This window comes from Camarhynchus parvulus, chromosome Z, assembly GCF_901933205.1.
Source record: "Camarhynchus parvulus chromosome Z, STF_HiC, whole genome shotgun sequence".
NCBI lineage: Eukaryota > Metazoa > Chordata > Aves > Passeriformes > Thraupidae > Camarhynchus > Camarhynchus parvulus.
The window spans coordinates 24113377-24129620 of NC_044601.1; the positions used below are offsets into that span (position 1 = coordinate 24113377).

At 39.2% G+C, this 16244-nt stretch overlaps 1 protein-coding gene across 1 annotated transcript in view; it reads left to right on the plus strand.

Moving 5' to 3' along the window:
• Positions 1 to 16244, plus strand: part of RORB (RAR related orphan receptor B) — a 136032-nt gene that overhangs the window by 104738 nt on the left and 15050 nt on the right. The window contains exons 5-7 of the mRNA XM_030969221.1: positions 12394 to 12515; positions 13748 to 13880; positions 16037 to 16144. Coding sequence (XP_030825081.1) covers positions 12394 to 12515; positions 13748 to 13880; positions 16037 to 16144 — 363 coding nt within the window. The remainder of the gene's footprint in view (positions 1 to 12393; positions 12516 to 13747; positions 13881 to 16036; positions 16145 to 16244) is intronic.

Consider the following 16244-nt stretch of genomic DNA (forward strand, 5'->3'; position numbering starts at 1 on the left):
TTTCAGTGTTTAAAAAGAAGTAGAAAATGTTTCTTAATGCTGCAGCGGATTGTTGGACCATATGTAGAGTGGCAGTCTTGCAGTCCTGGGATGTGCTGATTTCATATTATAGTGTGCTTAAATTTCACTGCAGAATTGCATCTCACTACAGTGACATTTAGGAATAAACTCAACTTATGCTAAATAGATGTTACTGCTTTTAACTGTTAGATGAAAAAGCTTTGCTGCACTGATTCTTGTGGCTGATGGAAATTTCTTTGTACCAACATGTCTAGTGATCTAGCAAAACACTAAACATCCCAGATCATGATGCAGATCTTTTCTGCACTGATGATTTTCTACCAGGTAGAAATTTCCAGTCTTAGCTTTTTTCTGGTCCTTACATTCTTCAAATAAACATATATATGTAAGCACAATCTCAACTGCCACTTGCCTGATCTTGAGTGCAGCTATTGTATTTTTTTCCCTCATGAATGAATGTGTGGGAACTTCTTTCATCCTTGGGTTCCTGGAAGTTTCTGTAAGCTCTTCAAGGAGCAGACTTCTTCACAAGCACTCCGAACAAAAGTAATCTATGCAGTTTCTGATTACATGTCAACCAAAATCTAATTCACTTACTCCTTTGGTGTTAATGCTTTGTTTCAAACTCACTTCTCTCCTGTGTAGGGCATTTTTAAATTAAGATATAGTTGACTGTACATTTCCAAGTTTGAATCTCATTTTCTCTTTCTTAATTTTCTAATTCTTTCAATCCTGTCACATTATGTCTCAGTCTTCATTGATGCTTTGTGACTTCCTTCAATTTAGAATTGTCTCTTAACTTAATTAGCATGCTATGAACCTTCTCTTTCAGATTATTATGAAAATGTTAAATGCTTGCAAAACAAATCCTAATAATGATCCCTGCTGCACCTGACTAAAATGCTTGCTGCAATTGCATATATTACTTTAGTATTTATATTTGGCTTGCTATCCAACAGTAAGTTCTCTGTAAAATCCAAGTCACAAGTCTTCCTTTCCCTGTCAGTTTGATTCAGTTATAAAAATAATATTTTCTAAGATACTCTGTGACATAGTTTACACATCATTTACATGCTCTTCTTCACATGTTAATTTTCTAGTTCCAGCAAAAAGTAATCTAAATGGCTAGAGCTACTTTGATCTTTAACAGTTCTGTGCTTCAATTTGAATGTGAAAGTGTTCTTTTTCACAAACATACGTTCATCTGCAGAAGACTTTGTAGTGGAAATGGAAATTGTTCAACTTAACAGTTTTGAAATGCAAAATTTTTTACATAGCAACTGTTTTGACATGTAGTATTAGAATGGAATGGCAAGGAAAATATCGCTTGTCTTGTATTGCATGCTTACTGGTATCTATCTACTGTGCTAGCAAATAGGTGTAGGAGAAAGACATGCTGACAGATTAAAGTTTTGTAGGGCTCTGTCACATGTACTTGGTATTATTATATTTCTCCAAATGAGTTAAGTAGGCCTGGATACAACTGTGCATTATGTGATCTCCATGAGAAGCAGGATAGGCAATGCCTCCTGTGGAAGAGAGGGTTAAGTGTAACAAAAAACATTTTCAGATACAGTCACAAACTTCTCATGTAACTGTCAGAGCTTATGATGGAGAGAAGTTGTACAAAATCAGGTAGTTCCTCATTAGGCACAGCCCTCATCAATATTCCACTTCTGTTACAAAAATCCCTCAAAGCATAAAGACATCACTCCAAAGCTCATAAATACACATACGAGAGCAGAACCTCAACTTGTCATAAAGTGCATTTCCAGTTCAGATCCCTTTTCTTTAAAGGGATGTATTTTTGTCCTTAACTCAAAGCATCTTGTTGGACACTTGATACAGATTTGGGTGGGCAGAACACAAAATAGGTGAGGTGACCATCTAACAGTGGCTAGAGGAGTTAGGCAGGCTCTGTCACTGCCTGTCCTGTTCATGGGTGGCATGATCCAGGTGTGTTCCGTCAGCTGGGGATGTGGGAGACACCCACATCCCAAGCACTCATGCTGCCAGGCAGCATCATCCTCATTCTCCTTGACCACTGTACCATCTACACATCTGGGGAGGCAGAAATTACGCAGTGGGAGCTCAAACCGTGGGGTGAAATCTGCTTGCCATGCCAAAAGCAAGAATTTGGTCATTTGCAGAATGGGTTTCTCCTCACACAGCAAATCACAGAGGTCAGCTGGTGGGTGGGAAATTCTGAAGTGAGAAGGGAGCTCCAGTTCCTGGTGTCAATGCTTGCTCCCAAGTGTGGTTTTAAATTAGGAGGAATTAAAGACTTATTTTTAGACTTTGTGAAATTAAAAGACTATCTTGTTTAAATATATATGCATAATATTATCTGCCACTGAGCTGAATATTGCATTTTCCTCCCTAAATATGTGCCTCCAGTCTTGGTCTGTAAAAGTTAATGGAAAGGCTTCCCTGCTTTAACTGCAGTTGAGACTGATAGCCTGTGATTTCTTAAGGACAAGATGAAATTATTAGCCAACTGTTATGGAGAAAACAGATTGGTTAGGCATTCACTGCAAGCCAAACTTAAGGGTGGCCTGTAGCTGTGTATATGTAGGTAGTCAGTAAGACTCCTCTGGAGTGTACAGGACATCACACAGCCCAGCCTCTGTAATTATAGATGAAAGTGTTGTTTACATATATTTACATGACATTTCTTCAACATCAGGCCTGTTTGAACGTACCCAATGGCTTGGAGAACTTACATTTCTACCAAAATTAAAATAAAGCTGGTGGGCTTAGGTTTAACCTTCCCTTTCCCCAGTCCTTCTAAGCCTGGCCTGCTTATGTGTATCTTAGAGTAGGCAATAACTCCCTAGGACACATGCCTAATGTGGATTGGAGGAGGCATCACCTGCCTTATATTGTAAGGCACAGCTCTTTTGACCTGGACACATAGACTGAAAAGTGATAGTAAAGGAAAACCTTATTTTTTTTTTAACTTGCTCAGGATAGGTATGTTAAAAAAAGCCCTCTTGGTAACCACAAATGACATTCTGTGCATTTGTAATTTAGTTGTAATTTAGCTGGATTAATACATTCTTCTCAAGACCACAGTGAATAGTTTTACACTCTGTGAAGTTATTTAATTTCCATTGCTGCAATATTGTACAAGCAGGAGTTATTTCACTCTCTCTCCTTGAAGGGAGATCTTTACCTGTAAACATTCTGAAGTCCTCTGCTGAAGGTCTATTTGAAAGCCAGTCCCACACCTTTCTCCTTTCAGCAATCTCCTCATTAACTTAACAAGAATTTAGTTTATTCCTCTACGTCTATACTTTTCATATAGACCAAGACTTAATGTTGGATATGCAATATATAAATGCATATCAGCATCAGACTGATATCTTAAAAAGTCCACTGTGCTTTGGTTTTGAAAGCACTTCTCCATGTGATAAGCATTTCTCATTCCTTAACACCCTTCTCTTTATCTCCAAGGTTTGTTCCCTGTGCCAGATCAATTGTTAACATTACTGAACATGTATTGGTCAATTAGATGCTATTTCAAGGGACACTCCAAACCAAATTCAAAATGCAGCGAGCTCACTAATTAAAGCCCATACCTAAGGTGACAATAGCATCTATGTTTATGTTCCCTTTACAAAGCCACCACCCACCCCACAGTGAAACAGAAATGATGTTTTTTAGTCTTGTGTAATGTTCTCCACTTCTTTTTCCAGGCCATGGTTTAATATTCCTTCTACCAAAGTGACAGTCAAAATTTTACAGGACTGCTGTCTACACCATGGTGGCTGTATTTAAGAGAAGCAATGTTGCCATCTAGTGAGCATTTAAAAATGCAACACGTGCATTTTATGCTCATGCCATCAGGGCATGTATCTTACCATCATTACCTATTTAAAGATGACAATCAGAATATGTTCACATTTCAATTCTGTGCCACTTTCAACTCACTTAGAACTTTAGCTTGTTTTACAAATGAGCTAAAAATATGCATTCAATGGTATTAAAAACAGCCTTATCTATAGACTACATTTTTTAAGCATCATAATATAGTTCTTTAAAGAGATCAAATTTCTAATCCTTTGAAGTATATAAAATTACTCCTTTTCTCCAAAGATGAGAATATTTTCTTCCATGACCAAACTTGGCAAAATATGTTCATTCTACTGAGCATCCGTACAAAGCTGTTAGAAATCAACCATTTGTAGCAGTCAAAATATGTAAAATACCATACCATATATCCCATATATTACCATATATCATGGCAATCTATTCAGGAATAACATTGTGCTGTGAATGTTGTCAGATTACAAATCACACAGGAAGGTCAGTGTAAATCCAATGGTGTGGTAAGTACTGAGGCATGCTGTTGCTGCCAGTTGTAAGACCAGACTTGTGGCTGGTTCCCTGTCATATGCTTTGGACTAGCAGTGTCCATAGCAGAGGAGATGGCTTTCTGCAAGTAATGCTTAACAAAAGAACTCTGGAGCAGGTTCCAGAGCACAGAGGGGCTGGGATGTGTGAAAGAAGTATGTTGTCTTCTGGGGTTGTGACTCACACACAGCCCACAGAGAGGGGAACTGCAGATGAGAATCAAGAGGTCAAGGCAGTGATGCTTTAGGAATCACTGTTGGAAGTGGCATACTATCTGCCAGAATTGCTATGGTTTGAATTAGTGGTTGCTTGTTGCTTTTATCCTCCTCTGCGCAACCCCTTCATGGATTTAGTGTCAACTTTCCCACCAGTGTTTTTGTCTGGTGTTTCTGGGCAGCCAGCCCCAATAGCTACAAGGTGATTGTACTTTCTGAGAGGTTAACCTGGAGTCCCTGTTATATTTCTTTGTCATCCTGGACGGTACTGGTTGATCATTCCTTAATCCTAACGCACAAGGAAGACATCAGAAGTTTGGGTTTACAATTTTTTTCTTTCCCAGTATACATCCTAAGTTTGCTTTTCCAAGGCTATAGTCCAGTTTTTCACACTGTGTGCTTGCTGTCTGCTATCTTTCATCACTCACTTCATGCACCTCACTACTTCCCACTTTATTGCTGAGAATAAGGTAATTCTGCTTGTTTTGCATTATGTGATGCTGTTTCCGACTTCGTAGGTACTGATGTCTTTCATCAGTTCATTCAGCTTTTGATACTTTATTTCACAGAACAGCAACAATTCCTTTATACAAGAGTGAAAAGATATGAGAAAGAATTCTAGTGAAATGCATAAGAAAGGAACATAGATGTGCACAGTGGAAAAATTCTGTAAGACAAGACACAGGGCTCAGAGACAAATGCTGAAACTGATTATCAGAATGCTGATTTTATAGTGCAGTAATCTTCGAGGAATGAAAGTCACACATAAATGGGAATAGTTAATACAGGATATTAAGATGTGGAGCCCTGTCTTGTGTTCCTTTTTGACTGCATGGATGGCTTTTCTTTTGATCAGTGAAGATTCTGTCATCGTTTATGATAACGAAGTTATTCCACTTTCTGACACTATACACTAACATCACTTTCATCCAACTCATTTGCCACAAAAAAATAGAAACATTGTAGAATGTTTTACCATTACTTTTTAACATGTTTCTGTAGATAGACTGCTTAAAATCTTTATAGAAAGCTAGTTTGAGGACTGTGACAGTGAAACAAGTGCTAAAAGAGATATTAACCTCTCTCAGCTTTTTGCAGGCTACGACAGGGCAAACCCTCAAAAACATGCTTTAAAAGCAGTAATATTCTAATTATTCCATATATATTTCTCAGTTTAATAGAGAAAAATGTCCACTTCAGGTAATGTATGCTTTATTGTAAAAAATAAAACCACTTTCTTGTTTCAGAACAGTCTCGTTTTAATATAAAGGTTTATTTGTGCAACCTATGCTAGAAGAAGCTAAGAAACAGCTCATCTCAATAAATTTGTGGTAATTATACAGTGCCTTTAGAGTTCATTTGAACTCCAGCTATTTCCTTGGCTAGTGCTTTTGCTGCCAGTTAAATGTCTTCTAATTTTTGTTAAATTGGCTGAGTCCCAGGAGAATTATTACTAACTAGAGACCATTAAGCATTTATAAAAATCCTCTAGGATCTAACAGAATTCTGGGTCCATCCTCTACTTTCCTTCAGATAAGGACTTCATTCCATTGTATTGTCATTTCTATTAATCTATTAGCATTTTTTAGAAAGGCAAACAAAGCACCAATTTATTTTGAAGGAGTGAGACAAAATAGAGAATTCACACATTACTTTTACTTTTTGTGGATTTCGTTTCTAATGTTAAGCATTCAATAACTTAAACATAAAGTAAAGGTTATTCCTGAGCTAAATTCTAGCACTTCTAGTCTCATATGAGGGTTTTTATGTTTCATACTATCTTCCTAGGCTGCACATTGTGTAGTGTTGCAAATTTATTAAGCAAATAGGGGTTATGAAACTAGCTTGTTTTTTAAAGGGAAATACTTTCTTGTGTTATGGCATTGAGAATGCCACAGACACATGAAAGCTGGAATGAGCTTTTTGCAATCACTTTCAGGAAAAAATGTTCCTGTTTTTCTGAAAAAAAAAAAATCAAACTTTTCATCCAGTTCATGTAAAAAAACCAAGACCTATTATTCCTGTTTTACAGCAACCACAGAGGTATTTTTATTTTATTAGCTGTGTCACTGTCTCTACAACTGTCAAAGAATTTAAGAATAATCTGAATTCAATTATTCAGTTTTCAAAAATTTTCATTTTGGAGTCATAATGCCTTAAATTAATGTACAAAAAAGTGTCGATCCAATGCTATCTTGGCAAGTTTTCAGGTCCTAGAACAGACATTTTATTTAGAGTGCCTGGCTGGAGTTTTGTTATGTATGCTTACAGCAGCCAGCCAAAGCTGTGATGCTACTGCAGCATTAATTCAAAGTGGATCCCTGCAAGAGCTCAACTTAGGATATAAGCTGAGATAAGCTCTTAGCTACCCAACTGGATCCTACGGGTAAGTGGCAAATTAAAGATTCATTATTCATTTTAATTGAAGAAGATTATCAGTGTTTTAGAAGGCACACTTCAAAGTTTTTCGGTTCCCTGTATAAAAGAAGGGAATGCTGAGAAAAATTAGAGTGTCTCCTGAGAAAAGAGACGCAAATGAAAGAACTAAGGAGCTTGTAGGAAACAAATGCTGCTGTAGATAAGTTCCACTTAGCAGGCCAAATTCACAGCTGGCGAATGTTGCGTGCACTCAATGGATTACATCCATCCCCACCAGCATTGTACTTGACCTCAAGTTGGGGTTTTTCTTCACTATTGTAGTTGGAGGTCTCTGAATTTTGCAAGAAGGTGCCTGAAAAAGGCAGTACTGATTTATCATTTGATGGTAGACTCCTGTGGGTCTGTGGTATGCTGATTTTGATTGCTGTCTAGGTTGCAGTGTTCAGTTTTCTGTATGTACTTGTATTTAAGCAATTCCTACTCTACCAATAATGTTTGAGCAATTAGTAGTCTTTGGAAAGTGCCTTTTGTGAGGTAACTCCTGAAATCTAAAATAGGAAACTACAGTAGGAGAAAAAGAAAAAGGAAGGGGCTGGGACGGGGGGAAGCCTGCCATAGCAAACAAAACTGGAAAGCCCCAAGTTTATGTGCCGTTGTTCTTCTCTTGCAGCATATGCTTTTGGCCTGTTTTGTTGATGAAATAGGGCTTTTGAGTCTTTCTGTCTCCCCAGTCCTTCTATCAGGGCTGTGCAATGTTTCTTTAGCTACTCTCCAGCGCCGCTGAAGTGAAGCAGCAGTCTCAGACACTTGAGTTCCTACAAGTTTTGTAGAAGTGACTACTCAGCAGACAAAGGAGACAGACAGGTGTAGGGAAAGGAGGAAGCCAGAACCCAGCCCCATGTTCAGCCCCGAAGGCAGTGGCTGATGACCAGTGACACTGAGCAGACTGGTCCCTTGTGCACTCACGTGGTGCCTGCTACCCACCCCGACACCAGGGACAGAAGGGCGCAGGGGAGGGGCAGGTGATATTTGATGCATCTGTAGGCATCCAGGTTTGTTGCACTAACTTCTCTGCATAGCTTACTTCACTGGGCAATCCTCCCAGAATCAAGTCTCTTGGTTCTGTCTTCTGTTTTGGGTAGGCCAGGACAAATGTAAAAACCATTTCTTTTCCTGAAACAGCATGGATCTCTCATGGTCCTCTTCAACTTCATGATGTACAATTGTCAGTTTTTTCTGGACATCTCCTAGTATACATTGAACTTTTCTATATTTTTAACTGCTGCATTGTAAATTCCAATTACATCATCTACCCATTGGTCTGGCACCTCTCAAGGCCTCACCAGGCCCTGCTGCAGGAAGGGCAGCATGCCCTGTGCTGCGTGAGTGGGGACCAGCCTGACCTCTCAGGTGTCTGCTCTCTATCCATGCCAAAAAAAAAATCTGGATTTCCTTGTCTTCTAAGAACAGATGAGGCTGTACAGCTAGAATAGTGGGCCATTATAGAAAGCCAGTCAGAGACGTGCAGGACAGTAATGAAATGTAAGTGGATGCCCCATGATGTATTTTGTTTTGAGTGTTTCTGGTTTTTGCAACTGTTGGTTACAACTATTGACAATTTCCTTGATTGAGTATGTTGTTTCTGGTTTATCTCTCTGGAAGCAAGTGCTTTTTTCTAGATTTTTTTTCCACGAAAAAAATTTTAGAAAAATGTTTTCTTTTCAAGAAAAAACGTCATTACCAATACTAAGAAAACCTAAAATATAGAATGAAGCTGCCTAAGACAAATGCTTCCACATCCCAATGTATACCAGAGTTTGGATACTGGGAACATTATTTTCTGTGGACCATGTTTCCTAGACAGGGTAAATCTATCTAGGAAACAGATTCTAGGATGTGCTGTGCATTTCATATATCAAGTGATCAAGATAGGAGATTTAGCCTTAATGTAATAAACCCAGTATGTAGGCAAAAGGGGAGGAGTAAAGCACCTAGTCTACATTTGTGTTTATATACTGTGGCAGATAGATAAGCTTTACAAATCCTGCAATTTACAGGCTGGTGGTGTACTGTCATCGTGGCTCAGGGATTCTTTTCATTAGAAATACTGGTTTTTCACTCAATAGTTGGAGCAGTTGGTCCTTAGAAAATAAAATGTTGCAGACTTTGATTCTCACACCCATGTGGCCAAAATAATCTCTTTTGTTTTCCCTTTCATACAGCAAACCTGCTGTAACTTATGTAAAATGGGAGCTGACAATACTTCAAGTAAAAATGCAGTTCACATTGAAGTCATAAGAACAGAGTTGTCTCTTGTAGTTCCTGGAGTTCATCCAAACTGGATTTCTGCTTGTGTACATGCAGTTACCCAGTGATAGGGGACCCTTGAAATCTATGGCCCAAGATTTTTGCAAACAAAACCTACTGAAAGTCAAGACTTGATATGTGAGGTAATTGTAGTGGCCTCCTCCAGCCTGGAGAGCATAGCTATTTATTACATTATCACCCCTGCTGGGTACCTCCACAGGCTTTGGGCCTCTGCATCAGGGCAGAATCTCCCTTCCTGTTTTGTGTAGATGTTCTCTTGCTTTCCCCATTGTCCATTTTTTCTAGTTCTGTTAGAGAACTAACCTGTTTAACGTGGTGGTCAGCTTATTTCAGAGTTGCCAGGTCTCCCAGAAATTCATATATTTTGGGTACCGAACTAAACCTGTGATAGGGCAGGTTTACATCAGATGTCATTTATATTGTTGCCAGTGGTTTAGGAATGTCATTCTCCTTGGGATTTGCCAAGATGTGGACTGACTCCAACTTCATTAGCAAAAAGATGCTAAAATCTGAAAATGTCAGTGGAAAAAACAAATGCTGTGGTCTGTGGAACTCTTTAAGTTCTCTTTAACTCTGACATTCTTTGCTATGCCTGTGTTGGATCTTCTGTTCCTGGACCATCTGAGAAGCCAAGACAGGTGTATACTTCTTTTACTTTTTACACCATGTCAGCTCTGCCACCGAGCTGTAAGCTATATTTGCATAAAGCTCCTTCCAGGGGCTCCAGCAGAGAGTGCAAGCAAGCAGCCTCCTCTGCTGAATGAGCAGTTCCCTTCTCCTCAGAGACCCCGTGTACCCTTTCCGTCACACACTCAGCCTTGCCTAGCCTGCGGCACAAGGGTTTTGAGTCTGTCTTGCACCTGATTCCTCTTTGGATGTCAGCAGTCAGAGCTGCTGCTTGCTGCAATTGCCCCAGGCCTTTGCACATCTAAATGGGTTTTAATGTCAGCTCAGCATAAGCATAAGTGTGTAAGGAAAAGAGGCATGGGATAAAACAGAGGATGCCATCCCTAGAAAGCTCTGCAGAGCTTCTCAGCTCTTCGTTCCTCAGGTAAATGCATAAATGCTAGGAAAAGGAGAGGAGCTGAGGAGCTTTGCAGCCATGTAGAACTGCTAATGGAATATATTTTGAAGTCAGTGAAATCAAAAGGTCTTGTTTTCACATTGTTGACATCAGGTTACTTTATCTGATTAGAAATCTGTCTACGCAGTAATATGGAATTATGTGAGACATTTATTGTAAGAGAGATGGCCATTTATCTTCAAGATTTTTATTATAAAATGCAACACCTTTTTATTATAAAATGCAATGCCTCAAAGGTTAAGGCTTCCATCTAACCTTCCATAAAAGAACAGTGGGTAGATCACTCTGTTAATATGCATTCTTAGTTATCTATAGGCTGGAATCAAGTCTTCCATTAGGAAGCCTAAAGATAGTGTTGACCTATAAAAGGATACTTGCACAAATTCAATTAAGCAGGTTTTATTTTTCCTATGCAAACCTACAACATTTTATCTTCAGCACCTTTCTACTGAGTCTCAGTTTATTAACTGTGAGTAGCACAGGCATCTGTCCTTCAAATACCACTCCTCTGGCAGTGTTTACAAGGAACATGCACTTCTGCATTCTTTATTCAGCTTCCCTTCTTGCTGGTGTTTCTAAGTTCAGTCAGTATTTGGCCAGAGAAGCAGATTTATTTTGGAACTCCAGGCTCCAGATCCCTACACTCTATGCAAACTGTTGAGGATCTGAACAAGTGAGCAATGGTATACCTGGGTCTTTCTATTTCCCATGCTCAAGTTTAGCTAATGCATTTTCAATGTCCTTTTCCCTTTTTTGACAAATGTTTTCTGTGCAATGCTGGTTCTGCTGCAAGTGCTTCAGCTAATTTCTGTGGATTCAACTTTGTTCCTTTGTTTGGCTTAAGCAAGTTTCAAGGTTGAAGCAATGAGTTTCATTAGATGTGTAGGACCCAATGTTGCAAAATAGGAAATCATCAGTTTTCAGTAACATGTTTTATCACAACATTTCAACTCCTAATGCTAATGAGTTCATGCTGGAAGTTTTTGTGAATTTTTTTTTTAATCCACTCAAGTGGCTTTTAGGGCAAGGGTTTAAAATACTTGTCTAAGAAGTTAACTCATGGTTTCAGTGAGTTTCCAGGGCAACATTGAATGCTTTCTTTTCTGCTTGTATCCTGCATTCCATGTTGTGATATAGTTTCTAAGGCTTCAATTTCAGGACAACTTTAAGGTAGCTTAGTGCTGTGTGTGAGATTTACATCCTCCATCTCTCCTTCTAAATCCCAGGACACTAGTTTTAGCTTTTATCCCTTGCTAAAACTAGTCTCCATGTACTTGCTCATCAAATTCAATCAGACAATGATCCAGCTTAAAATTAACTTGAGAAAAAAGACACCTGTTTACTCTTTTTTTATGAGTCACGCAGTGTTCAATGTAATGCAAGTGTTCATGGCAAGTTCAAGCAGTCAGTCAATTTGCGAGACCTGGCAGCTCTGAAACATGCTGACCACTGAGTTCAGCAGATTAGTTCTTTTCGTAGAACTAGAAAGAAATGGACAATGAGGAAAGAAAGCAAACACCTACACACAGCAGGAGGGGAGATACTGCCTTCATGCAGAGGTTGCAGCCTAAAGCCTGAAGGGGTGCCCTGCTGGGTTGGTAATCAACAGCAGTGTTCCTTCTCTTCTCCAGGCTAGAAGAGTCCCCCAGTTACTGCATAGGTTTGGGTCAGACAAAAGCAATTGGGTAAACATGGTCTCCAAGTGAAATTTATTTAAACATATTAAATCACTTTCAGAATGAAGATTCTGTATAGTTTCACAAAAGTCATTGTTATTTTCATCTGCAGATCCACTGCCTTTGGGTTGATCATTTGGTTTTGGGTTGAATACTGAAATATTTTGCAATAATCAACTTTGAAATTAAAAGCAAATGAGAAAGGTAGAATTGAAAAGAAAAGATTAATTTTCTTAAATGCTCATTTTCCAACCTTCATTGTTTTCAACATTTTGCTGTTGCAGATCACTGTTCACTGTTTCATGCAAGCTATTTTTTGTTCTCTTTTTCACAGATCGAATTGCACAGAATATCATTAAGTCTCATTTGGAGACATGTCAATATACAATGGAGGAATTACATCAGCTAGCGTGGCAGACCCACACATATGAAGAAATAAAGGTTTACCAGAGCAAGGTACAATCCTGTAATATGCATTATCTTCTAGTAATTTATCTGGCAAGAATACACTGATGAGTTTTGTACAGGTCAAAATACGCTTTTCACTGTCTCTGGGGAACTGGTTACTGAGAGCAAAGCAGTGACACTTCATTAAAGGAAGCAGCAGCTTTCCAGCATATTGGGCTCTTTATAATTTTAAAGCTTAGGTATGGTCATGGAATCCAGTTTTCTGTGCTTGTTGTTACAGATCTAAACCTCATGCACAAATTCTGTTAACTTCAATGTGATTATTACTGGATCCTCTATTGTAAGGATTTTAAGAAAACTAGACAACATAACCTCGATTCCTTGTAATTTTGAGAACACATCTGCTATTTATGTGAATAACAAACACCTGTCTCTTACAACAGTAGATTATAACAAGCTGAAAATACTCCTTAAATTGAAGCTTTTTAATATTGGGTGGAAAAACAATCTCATTACACTACATTTTTTTCTGTTCCTGCAATTCTCAGGTCAAGTTCAGTCTATTTTCCCCTGTCACATCCCCAGGTGTAGTACAGTCAGCAGAAACCTCTGTGCCTCTTGCGCTGGCTTCATTAGTGATGGGTCTTCAGTCAGACTTCAGTTGGTACATTGACTGGTCATGTAAGACACAGGAGAGACTCCAGCTTGTTCTTTGAAATCTGAGGGGATATGCGGTATTAGCGGTATTAAAAAACTCACCACAGTTTGCAGAGCTGTGCATGAAACCAGGAACATCCATTGATATTTACACACATGTGTGTGCGAGGAAAATTATTATCAGGAAGTACAAATTTTTATGTAATCTGTGTTCAGATACTTCAGTTATATATTTTAAGTTTCAAACTAGGAAAGATAGTCTGTTGAATAAATTAATAGCATTGCACCACTTCTTGCCTAAGAGTGCTGTGGAATTTTTTGTGCCACTATTTGTCTGTCCTCACAAAAGCCAACGTTTGAACCACATCTTAACAGTGGACACTGCATTCTGCTCCTTTGAAGAGGCAATGCCAGAGTTCAGATGAGTGGGGCAATGCCTTGTGAAAACAGCCTTCTAATGAGAAGTGTTGGGTACCTAGAGAAAAAGGGGTGCTGCTAGCTCTGCCTGGGTATGGGGTGGAGTGTGGGGAGTGCTGCTGTCTGCAAGGCCACCTGAATTACTTGATGCACTGATGTACCTGCTTGCTCACCGCTTTGCTTTTCCGTGTGTGTTTTCCTGGAAGACAAGAGAAGCTCTGTGGCAGCAGTGTGCCATTCAGATCACCCATGCTATCCAGTATGTGGTGGAGTTTGCAAAGCGCATAACAGGCTTCATGGAGCTCTGCCAGAATGACCAAATTCTCCTTCTTAAGTCAGGTGGGTAAACACCAGAGGCTTGAGACTAGTTTAGCACCCAGCACCCTAGAAATGTGCTCTCCTGTCTTTTCCTGCAAATAGTTTTAATTTTGAAGGAGCCCTAATTTCTGTCTGTTGCATTAAGTACGTTAACCTTGCTGTATTTTTCCACCTTAATAGTGTATTAAGTACACACACACACATAGACACACACGCACATACACAACCATTGCAAAAACTGCAGTCTCCAACGTGACATGTGGTGGAAGGAGCCCTGAAAATTGAGCTGGTTGAATCAGTCATCTGCCACCCTGTAAAATCCCCACTTGTCATTAATGAAATGAAGGCAAGCTCACTGGGGCCTGCCTCTGTAGTCATCTTTAATCTTTTTAATGAGACTACAGAAATACAGTACAGCCAGTGCACAGGAGGGAAAATTCCTGCTGGTGCCAGTTGGTTTCAGAATAAATGAGAGTAGATTACAGCAGTGTGCTCTAGCCATGCTCTCTCTGCATGCCAGGTTTGCATGTGTGTGCATAAGGGCAAGGGGAAAAGGGCTTTCCTTTCATATCAAGGGACTCAGCAATTTCTGTCCTCCAAAAGAATCCTGACAAGATTTATCGTGACTGTGCAGTAACACTGCCAAGCCCAGAAGGACAAAATGGCATGACTAAGTGAGCCACTAGAGCCATGACTGGTAATTAACTACATTTACCCTGTCATATCAGTTTCTTGCTCTGTCCATTTGTAAAAGCTAGGATGCTGTGTGAGGCAGCTTGTTAAAACTTAAGAAGTGCTTCTGTTTGAAGAGAGATGTCTTCACTAAGGCTGAAAGCCTGTGTGGTTCAGCACTCCGCGCACAGAAATCACTGACTATTCTGAGTTGGAAGGGATCATTGAGGCCAGATTTTCTGTGAGTAGCCCAAACGGAGATCAAACCCACAACCCTGGCATTATTAACACCATACTCCAACCAACTGAGCTAACCTCAGTGGCAAAACCAGAATCACGGACTGTTCTAAGGTGGAAGGGACCCAACAAGGAAGATCGAGTCCAGCTCTTGAGTGGCCCACAGGGAAATCAAACCCACAGCCTTGGCATTACGAACACCATGACTGTGTCTCAGTGAGGGACTGGGCTCTGATGGTGGGCGCAGCTGCAAAGGGAAGTGATACAGAGACACAGGGAACACACAGGCAACCTCCTAGAAAAAGGGAGTTATAGCACAAAAGCTATTTTTTTAATCTTGTGCTAATTTTGAAAATTCTGCAGATACCACTGTGCCCCCAGGAAATTTCATTTGACTGGCAAAGCTAACCACACAACTGCACCTTCAGGAAAATATTTATGTCACTCTACTGTTGGAAAACATTGCTAAGCTATAGCATATAAAAATATATCAGGTTTTATTTTCTCTTCTACTGTTAATGCTGACCAGGAGTTAGAAAATGAGGACTTTTCTCTCAAAAGCATGTCTGCAGAAGAATCCTCAGATTCAGGGTTCATCTTACAGGAGATCTGGATTTAGTTAAGGGATCTTAAAATTCTTCCTTCCACTTTTCCAACTGCATATTTTTGCAGTTGGAAATAAGGAGTGAAAAAAGAAGTGTTTCTCTCTCTATTCAACAACCGGTAAAAAAGAAAAAGAAAAACAAACAAGAAGTAAAACCTATTTAGGGGTGCTCTTGGCAGCACTTTAACTTGTACATTCTTTCTAAAAATGCTTTGTGATGTTCTCCCTCTCCAGCCAAAATAAGCTGGGATTTTTATATGCCTTGAACGAAGCTGCTTTTTGTTATTAAAAAAAAAAAGTTTAATTATTAAAAAGGAGTTTCAATAAATCCCTAGTTTTCAGGATGAAGTATATCAAACTGAAATTATTTGCCCAAGATCTAAATTCAGATTCAGTCCAGGCTGCTAATTTTCTGCAAAAGGTGAAAAAGTCAACCTATAGAAAAGGTGGTTAGACTGGACCAGAAATTACCCTTTTCTATAGTCAAAGCAGACAGAAATATTTTTTCTCACATTCATAGATGTATAATCTAGATGTCTTCAAAGAGTGTCTGTCCCTTCTGGTGTTTTTAATGACTGATGACTTTGTAAATATCTTCTTGAGATTTCCTGTCCTCTGGTAGGCAATAATAGCTGGTACCTTTGCTCTTTTTTCTGTCTGCTAGGCTGCTTGGAAGTGGTTTTGGTGAGAATGTGCCGTGCCTTCAACCCACTTAACAATACTGTTCTGTTTGAAGGAAAGTATGGAGGGATGCAAATGTTTAAAGCTTTGGGTATGTTGCTCTTCTTTTTTTCCAATCAATTGAAATGAGCCGCATAGCAAGAAATTTGTTTTTATGAGAATTGTGATCCACAGTGGAAATCTCCAGTAAA